General features: G+C 61.8%; 1 protein-coding gene across 3 annotated transcripts in view; it reads left to right on the top strand.

Annotated features, from left to right (window-relative positions):
- The first annotated feature begins 1315 nt into the window (after positions 1–1315).
- DOT1L (DOT1 like histone lysine methyltransferase) overlaps positions 1316–8846 on the top strand; it is a 63982-nt gene continuing 56451 nt past the window's right edge. Inside the window, exon 1 of one of the 3 annotated variants that reach the window (XM_086699605.1) lies at positions 1316–1478. In XM_086699605.1, coding sequence (XP_086555731.1) covers positions 1398–1478 — 81 coding nt within the window. In that variant the 5' untranslated portion in view covers positions 1316–1397. The remainder of the gene's footprint in view (positions 1479–8846) is intronic. The other 2 variants (XM_086699604.1, XM_086699606.1) reach the window with 2 other exon arrangements.

The raw sequence follows: 8846 nt of genomic DNA, 5'->3' as shown, positions 1-8846 counted from the left end.
CATGTACAACAGGTGCATAATACAATATATACAACATATATACAATATATGTATACATAATACATACATACAATATATGTACAACAGGTGCATAATACAACACAATACAATATATATATACAATACATATATACACACATATATATAGGTATACACAGCTAACATACACGTGCGTATAGGATGCTCGTCTGTATGCATATATAATACATATACGCACACACACACACGCACCTGTAAATAGACTTACTTACACATATACTACATGCATATACGTACACACATAAATGCATAGGTGTGCATATGCTCAGTGTATGTACACGTTATAGATCCATATGAACTTTTAGTTTAGGGAATTGGGTGACGGGACTCGGAGGTGGGGCTGGCAAGTCGCAAATCTCCAGGGCGGGCCCCCCAGGCTGGAACCTCAGGGAGGGCTGATGTTGCAACTGGAGTCTGAAGACTACTGCAGACAGACGTCCCTCCTTGTGGGGAAGCTTACTTATTTCCTCCTAAAGACCTTCACCTGATTGGACGGGGCCCACCCACGCCATGGCGGGTAACCACGTCCTTTACCTAAAGTCCACTGATTTGAAAAGTAGCTCCTGGCCGCATGTGGAGTACTGTAGTGGACGCAGGAGATTAGGCACGCTCTTGGGTGATCCTCTCGGAAAGCGCAGCTCCCTGCGGGCAGGGCATTTCCCCCTGGTCACTAACGAGTGTCCCGGCCCCGCGCCCAGCGGGTACTCAACAAGCTGCCTTCTTGCTGGGCGAGTCGGGTACTCCGAGCGGCGAGCGGCGGCGGCGGCGGTCCGGAGGCCGACCCTCCTACTTAACCAGGAATTACGGCTTTACTGCCGGCGCGGGGGGCGGGCCCCATTCCTCCAGGGGCGGGGCTCGAACCTGTCATCCCACACGCGCGGGGTCTCCCCGGGTCCCCGCGCCGGGCTGGCGTGGGTAGCCGAGGGCAGCCGAGGACGTGCGTGCGTGCGTGCGTGCGGGCGAGCCCACGGGGCGGGGCTGCGGGGGGGCCGCGCGCGGCGCGGCGGGCGGGGCAGCGGGCGCGCGCCGCCTCCTCGCGCCGGGCCCCCCCCGCGCGCGCGCGGCGAATGGTTCGGCCCGGCCCCCGGCTCATTGTGCTCGCTTCACGCCGGCCCAAGATGGCGGCGGCGCTGGAGGCCCCGGGCCTGTGACCACAAAGAGGAGCCGGGGGCCGGACGGGGAGCGCGGCGGCGGCGGCGGCGGCGGCGGCGGCGGCCGAGGCCCAGGCCAGGCCCCCCCCCTCCCCTCAGCCTCCCGCCCTCCCGCCCTCCTCCGCCCGCCGCCCCGCCCCCGCCGGCGGCGCCGCGCCCCTCCCCCAACCGCCCGACTAGCATGGTGCGGCGGCCGCGCGCGCCGACATGGGGGAGAAGCTGGAGCTGAGGCTCAAGTCGCCCGTAGGGGCCGAGCCCGCCGTCTACCCGTGGCCGCTGCCGGTCTACGTGAGTACTGCCCCCGCGTCCCCCAGCCCGCCGGCCCCGGGTCCCCGCGGCGCGCCGCGCCCGCCCGCCGACGGTGCCGCCGGGGTCCCGCGGACCCCCCTGCGGGTCCGTGGCCGTTTGCGGGGCCGGGCGGCGGGGCGCGGGGCTGCCGTTGCCGGTGCCCGCGGCGGGGTGGGGGTGGGGGGTCCGGGCCGGCGGGGGAGCCGGCCGTGCCGCGGTGTGTGCGCTGACACCGGGGTTTCCTTCTGTTTGGGGTAGTTTATTTTTTGCGCTGTCAGTGTGCCCGGCTGTTCCGTTTGGGGGATGCCCTGTCTTCCCTCCGCGCCGGGTTTTCTAGTCCCCCTGTTCTCGAGTGGGTGGGCTGGCCGGACCCTTGCAAACGGGACGTCCCGGCTTCCCGGTCCCGGGTGGGTGGGCCGGCCGGACCTGGGGCACGAGACACGCTGTCCCCCGGTGCCGAGTGACCCTTGGAAGATGACAGGCCGAGCGGAAATTTACCAAGGCGGCCGCGGGGCGCCGGGGCGCGGGGTGGGCGGCGTGGCGCGGTGTCCGCGGCCCCGGGGCGGCTCGGGCCGGGCAGTGTGCCGTTGGGCGGGGGGGCGCGGCGGGCCCCCCGGGCGGGCGGCGTGGGGGCGCCCTTTGGCGCGAACGCCTCGCGGGGAGACAGGGCCTCCGGGGGACCCGGCGGGGAAGCCCGCGCGCCCCGCCCCTCACGCGCGCTCCGTGTGTGTCAGTTTTTGGAAACGTCGCGGCCAGGGGCGGGGTCGGAGCGCTGGGACCGCCCGGGAGCGGGTGTTGGCTCCCGGCCCCGGGTGCTCCGCGGTCGTAGGGTTTCGCGGTTGCCAGCCCGCCGCGCGCGCTCCGGAGCTTTCTATTTTTGCTTATCCTGCGGCCGGAGGCGGGGTCGAGCCCGGGCTCCGGCTTTTCCGGCTGGCAGCGCCCGTCTGTGTGTGTGTGTGTGTGTGTGTGTCCGTCCGTCCGTCCGGGCCGGCGGCCGGAGCAGTGGGGCAGGGCGGGGAGACGTCCAAGGTGACGACGCGCGAGCGGGGAGAACCTTCAAAACTCCAACCGTCGCACGGGCCTCCGCCTCTCTCGGCCCTTGTGACAGCGCTCGGCATGCACCAGTTGGCTGGCCAGCGCGTTCTTTGAAACGGAACTGGTTTTTACCCGCGGTGGCTCCCACGTACTACGGCCGCTCTCTTTAGCACAGCGCAGCTCTGGGGGTTTTGACGGATCCCTCGCCCCTCGGCCTTCCCTTCTGCTGCTCCTTCGCTGCCAACTCGCCCCTTTCCTCCCGGCCACCACTAATCTCTCTATCCCTGCAGTTTTGCCTTTTCCAGGAAGTTAGATAAGTGGATTCTGGCCGCTTTCTCTCAGCCGAGCATTTCTGAGACTTAATCCACGTTGCTGTGGGTATCCGAAGTCACGCCTTTTTCTTGCCATGTCCTATTCCGTGTTTTCCTTTCCCCCTTGGCAGGGGGGTGCCAGGACGCGGGGGATGTTTCCTGGTGGCGGGGGTGGTTACGAATAAAGCTGCTGTGAACGTGTGGGGGCAGGTTTCTACCTGAACTTGAGTTTTCCCCTTGGGAAGTATTGGGGAGTGGGGGGGGGGCACTCTGCTGTGTTTGACACTCGAACATCTTACAGATGGGTGTTCTTGAGTATTGGCAGAGTGAGGAAACTCCCTGCGGGCCCCTCTCCAGGCGTTTGACACTATGGTGAAAGCTGATCCGGAGACAGTCACGATGTCCCCACCGCTGTCTTTTATTTGGAGCGGAGCAAGGCCACAGCGATTCGTACCTGCTGTAAATAGGCCCTTCTGTGTTGGGCCTGGCAGGACCTGGCTTCCCACTGGTGGGTGGTTCTGAACTGCAGAGCCTCTTTCCCTCACTGGCCTCGACCTCGTTTGGCAGGGGACAGGGTTGTGCTGCCCGCCTGGCCCGGCGCTCTGCCTGACGTGAGCAGGCCCGTTCCTGGCATAGTTGTGCCACTGCCGGGCCAGCGGGCAGGAGGGCCCAGTGAAATCCTGCAGTGGCCCGCAGCCGCTCGCTTGTCACCGCGTTGTAGTGATGCCTGTGGCCTTTCCGCACCCCTACCGAGGGATTGTGCTTTCTTGTGGGAAGGGGGAGGCGGTACCTTTGGAAGGGTTCGTACTCTGTGACGGCTCGGTGATGAATGTTAGGAAAATGGACCGGTTGGTGAGTTAACTTTCCAGAAGGTCACGTTACTCATCTGACCGCATGTGTGAGATGACGGGGCTTATTTGTTCACTGATTTACCCGTTCTGCAAGCACCTGCTGGGGACGCAGAGGGCACTGGGCAGCGTTCTGCTCCAGAAACCTACAAACGCAGGGAGGTAGGTGACTCATACGCACAGAAGTGCACTTATGGTCCGACTTAGTCCTAGAGGGCAGGGCTGCTGGTTTCACCCTGGGGGGAGGTGTGGGTGGCTTCCCGGAGGCGGTGGCCGGGCATCTGGAGGAGGAAGTGTCAACAGCCACAGCCACCCACACTGGGAATGTCCAGTCTCAGAAATGGGTTTTTGGGGAAATTGACAAGGGGGAGGGGGCAGGCTGAGTTTTGTTCCTTCCGTGACTCAGAGTTCTGGGATACCTGCCTGCTGCTCACGGTGGCCGTGCTTTTGGTGGGAAAACCAGGTCTCCAACGGAGGGGAGTTTGTGGTATTTTTGGTTGCTGGGTGGCAGGGTGTGGAGTGGCCCTTCCCCTCCTTGACTTATTAAGCCTGTGGGCGGGGGAGCGGCCCCAGCGTGACTGTCCCCGCCTTCAGCTTCCTCCCCGGGAGCCCACGACTTCTCTGACGAATGCCCTCCAGCAGTCATGCCCTTTCAGCGGGGCTGTGAGTAGTAGCTGAAGTGGGCGGGCAGAGTGAGCCATCCTTCCCTGTGACTCAGAAAATATTTTCTGACACTGACCTCGCTGGTGTGAGCCTTTTGCCTAATCCACGCTCAGGTGGAAGGCAGATTAACCCTTAGATAACTTCCTGTGGGTGGAGTAGCCACTTTAAAGGGGGGGAGGGATAATCGGAAAGGGCTGAATTTCCTATGTGGTCCCTGAGGTCCAAATGCCTGCTGGTGCTCTGTTCCCGATGGGTGGGAGCCAGAGGGAGCTGGGAACTTCAGGGGTTCTCCAGGGAGGCGGTGGCAGAGCTTCAGGGGACCTGCCTGCCCACTCTGCCCTCCCTCTGGGAGCTCTGTCCTTTTTGTCCTTAAAGTTTTATTTTTTAATTTTTAATTTAATTTAATTTAATTTAATTTAATTTAATTTAATGTTTATTTTTGAGACAGAGCATGAACAGGGGAGGAGCAGAGAGGGAGACACAGGATCCGAAGCGGGCTCCAGGCTCTGAGCTGTCCGCACAGAGCCCAACACGGGGCTCGAGCCCTCAAACTGTGAGATCATGACCTGAGCCGAAGTCGGACACTCAACCGACCAAGCCACCCAGGCGCCTCTGTTCTTAAACTTTTAATTTCGAGATAATCGTGGATTCACTGGAAGCCATAAGAAATAACAGAGACGTTCCACGTTCTTAAACCCAGCTTCCCCCAGTGGTGGCATCTTACAACCAGTGAGGAGAACGATCGTATCGTTGAGATTGGTACGATCCAGATACAAAGCGTTTTGGGGTCCTCTTTTCTTTAGGAGTTTTTTCTTTTTTTTTAGTGAGTGAGTGGGGGAGAGAGGCAGAGGGAGAGAGAGAATCTTAAACAGGCTCAGTGCAGCACAGAGCCCGGTATGTGGGGCTCGATTCCGCGACCCTGGGATCGCGACCTGAGCTGCAACCAAGAGTCAGGCGCTCAACTGACTGAGCCACTCAGGCGCCCAGGGTCCTCTTTTGAATGCCGGGACCTGCGGGGTGCCACCGGTCTGCAGCTGGGAGTGAGCGGGTCCTGGGCCCCATGCCTCTCTCCTGGGAAACTTCTTCCTCTGCCTGATGCTCCTGCAATTGTGTCTTTGTCTCCCCAGCTGTGGGAATAACGTTCCTGCTTCCTTTTTCTCAGGGTTGTACTTCCAGAAGCCTCTCCCTTGCCTTCTCTGTCCCCTCGAGCTGTCCCTACCAGTTCCACAGCGTGTCTCCCGCTAGCGCCGGCCCATGGCATTGATTCTGTTTGCCGAGGACCTGCTGCATTTTGGGGGGTGCCGGGGTGCGTCTGCCACTCTGCAGCCCCCATGCGGCTCTGGTGCGCCCCTCAGTTCCCTGCACGCCCCTTGCTGTTCCTCTGCCCCGTGCTCTTCTCCCGGACCGGATTCTCTCTTCTCCCCTGCCTGCATCCCCTGGGCACCTCGCGGGCCCTCTCCCCTGCGTTGGACCAGCCCCTCTTCTGGTGCACAGCACCCGGGGTGCTGCTAGCGGGAGTCGGGAGGTCAGGGGCTCTGGCCTTTATCGTGCAGTCTCCCCATTTCTGGAGAGGCTCAGTTTCCTCATTTCTGGAGAGGCTTCAGCCTGAATTCCCTTCAGTTAGTCACGGGGGTGCGTGGGCTAGTGCGCAGAGAGCATGAAATTCACTCCAGGTGCAAGTGGGGGTGAGCATTCGTGGACGTTCACTCTGATAATACTTCTATCATTTAAAAACCCGAAGCTTCTGTTTAGGAGTTGGGGAACAGGGCTTCCGGGGCTTTGTGGTGGGGCTAGGGCGGTGGGGGGCTGTGACCTGTGGGACCACAGGAGCTCCCGAGGGCTCAGGCTGCTCTGGATGGCTGTTTTGCAGGGACGTGTTTAAAGTGGTTCACAGGGTTCTGTTTCCCTGGTCTGCCTGTGGCTCACTGTGGGTGGATCTGCTCTCCCATGAAGGGGCGGGCACAGGAGGCCAGGCTGGATGGGGAGGGACACAGGAGGGACCAGGATGACAGTTGGGGGTGGGGGGGTGGGGTTCAGGGGCAGTGCTGGGTCTTGTGGTTTTTGTTCATCAGTAACAGCTTTATTGCAATATAATGCACACACTGTACCATCTATCCATCTAAAGTACGATCCCACGGATTTTAGTCCATTCACGGGGTGGTACAGTTACCACCTCTAATTCCAGAACATTCCGTCACCCCAAAAGGAAACCTTCGCCCACAACAGCCACCCCCCCAGCACCCCCCACCCACCCCCCCAGCTCCTGACACCCATGAACCCCCTTCCTGTTCATGGATGAGCCTGTTCTGGACGTTTCACAAATGTGGACTCACACCCCGCGTGGCCTCTCGTTTCTGGTTCTCTCCCTTAGCGTTGTGTGTTCAGGGTCCGGCCGCGGGGCGGCGGGTGTGGGCACCTTGTTCCTGCTTGCGGCCGATGGACGTGCACGTGCACGGCGGACACGCTCATCTGTGGACGTGCGCGTGCGCAGCGGACCCCCCGTCGTATGTTCTGGGTTCGTCCGTGGGGCAGCGGGTGTGGGCTCCTCACTCCTGCTCGCGGCCGAGGGACGTTCCCCTACGTGGATGGACCAGGTCATGGGATCTTGCAGCACCAGGTGGCCAGCGGCTGCTGCTGGGATGGCCTGCCTTGTGGGGGCTCCTTCCTCCGGACCCCTTGGTCATTGGGGTCCGCAGAGCACGGCATGCGGGGCTGTATGGGACCGAGTTTGTGCAGGGGTAAGCTGTGATGGGCCCGGCCCGGCCCTCTGGCCTGCTTGCTCAGTAGGGTGGGCGTCCCTGATGCCGTGCTTGGCTCCTGGGACCGCTCGAGCTCTCCTCACGCCCTCCGGGTTTTTCACCCTTCTCTCCTCCAGCTGGACTCAGGCCTCGTGGCACCCCTGTGGCTCTTCTTGCCACGGAGACTCGAGGGGCTCAAATGTTAACTCGTCCACCGGAGCCGCTCTTCATGATGGCTTGCTGAGGGCCACGCAGCAGGCCTGGCACACTGTTGGGAGGGTGTCCGGTGGGACTCCCTTGCCCCCTGGAGCTGGGGCTGCCGGGGTGGTGGGCAGGGTGCTTTTGGACGCGGCCCTGGCTTCTGAGCACCCTCGTCCGTCGCAAGGCCTGTACAGGTCAGCGCTGGCGCCGGGAAAGGGGTGCAGTGGAGGTGGTGGCAGGGGGCCGCGCCCTCCCTCCCTGTGAGACTCAGAGCAGAGGCCTTCCTTGAGAGCGCCTGGCCCAGCACCCTCCTCCCTGGAGGGAAGTTACCTGAGCAGCATCAGCTGCCCCCGTTCTGGCCCCTTTTGCAGCGTGACGTTACTCCGGGGGCCACGTTAAGTTTAGTCTTTAAAACTAGCGAAGCTCCAAAGCCGTGACAAGCAGTCTTGACGTTTCGCGCAGCTCCTGGAGGTGCATTGGCCGCTCTCGGCGGGTGCCGTGCTTCCCCGCGGGGTAGTGGCTTGTCCCCTCACTCGGCTCCAGATCTGGCACTCCCCACGCGGGTGCCCCCGTGTGGCCATAGTCACCGTGTGGGTCTTTCAGAACAGACGTTTCTCTCCCCGCGCCGCCTCCCGCCACGGATATACGGCAGGCCCAGAGCCCCAGCGGTCTCCGTTGCTGTGTAGACGCCAGGGCTGTGAGCCGCGGGGCTGCCTTCCCTGCGCAGCTCTCTGTGTGGGCGTGTGGTGTCTGAAGACCCGGCCAGTTGAGGGCAGAGGAGAAGGACCGGCGTGACTAGGAGGAGGGCTTTCCAGCACAGGCTCCAGTTCACAGACCAGGGAGCTGCGCCGACATGCCCCCCCCCCCAGTCCTGTCCTTCCTGACTGCAGGCCTTCCAGCAGGAGGGCTCCGTGCTTGGTTCAGTGCGGACGGCTGACCACGTTTGAACAGGGGTGCCCTCGCCGGCCTGATTGGCTGTCTTTGCCCAGGCCTGAGGCAGCCTGCCCTGGTCCCCTGCCCCACTCTGCACTTTGGCCTGACGATAAGCGTGAGCCAGAGACCCGCCCCTTGCTCCCCTCCCGGAGCCTCACCAGTAGCTGCCCCCCGCCTCCGGAGGGTGGGTGACGGGGCTCCCAGGGTCTTCTGCTGCTCTGAGTCCTAACCCTCTCCTGGCTGATCTCCAGGGTTGGCTAATACTCTCCTACCCCAGCCGTGTTCCCGTTGTCTTTGCTCTTATCTGTAGATGTGGACTCTCGTTTTGAGTTCCTCTTATTCTGAGCTGGTAAAAGTGCTTTTGTGATTCTTGAATTGGTCATCGGGAGGACAAACCACAAGTTAATTGCTTTTGCTCCTGTCCGGTGATCTTAAGCAGGAGCTCAGACTGAAGTGGTGCTCTTTGTTTTAAAGTGTCAAGGGGGCACCTGGGGGGCTCAGTCGGTTGAGCCTCCGACTTCGGCCGGGGTCATGAGCTCGCGGTTCACGAGTTCAAGCCCCATGTCGGGCTCTGTGCTGACAGCTCGGAGCCTGGAGCCTCTTTCCGATTCTGTGTCTCCCTCTCTCTCTGCCCCTCCC

Source organism: Puma concolor, chromosome A2 (genome assembly GCF_028749965.1).
Source record: "Puma concolor isolate L17-30 chromosome A2, mPumCon1.1.hap2, whole genome shotgun sequence".
Classification (NCBI taxonomy): domain Eukaryota; kingdom Metazoa; phylum Chordata; class Mammalia; order Carnivora; family Felidae; genus Puma; species Puma concolor.
This window is presented reverse-complemented; position numbering and strand designations above follow the sequence as displayed.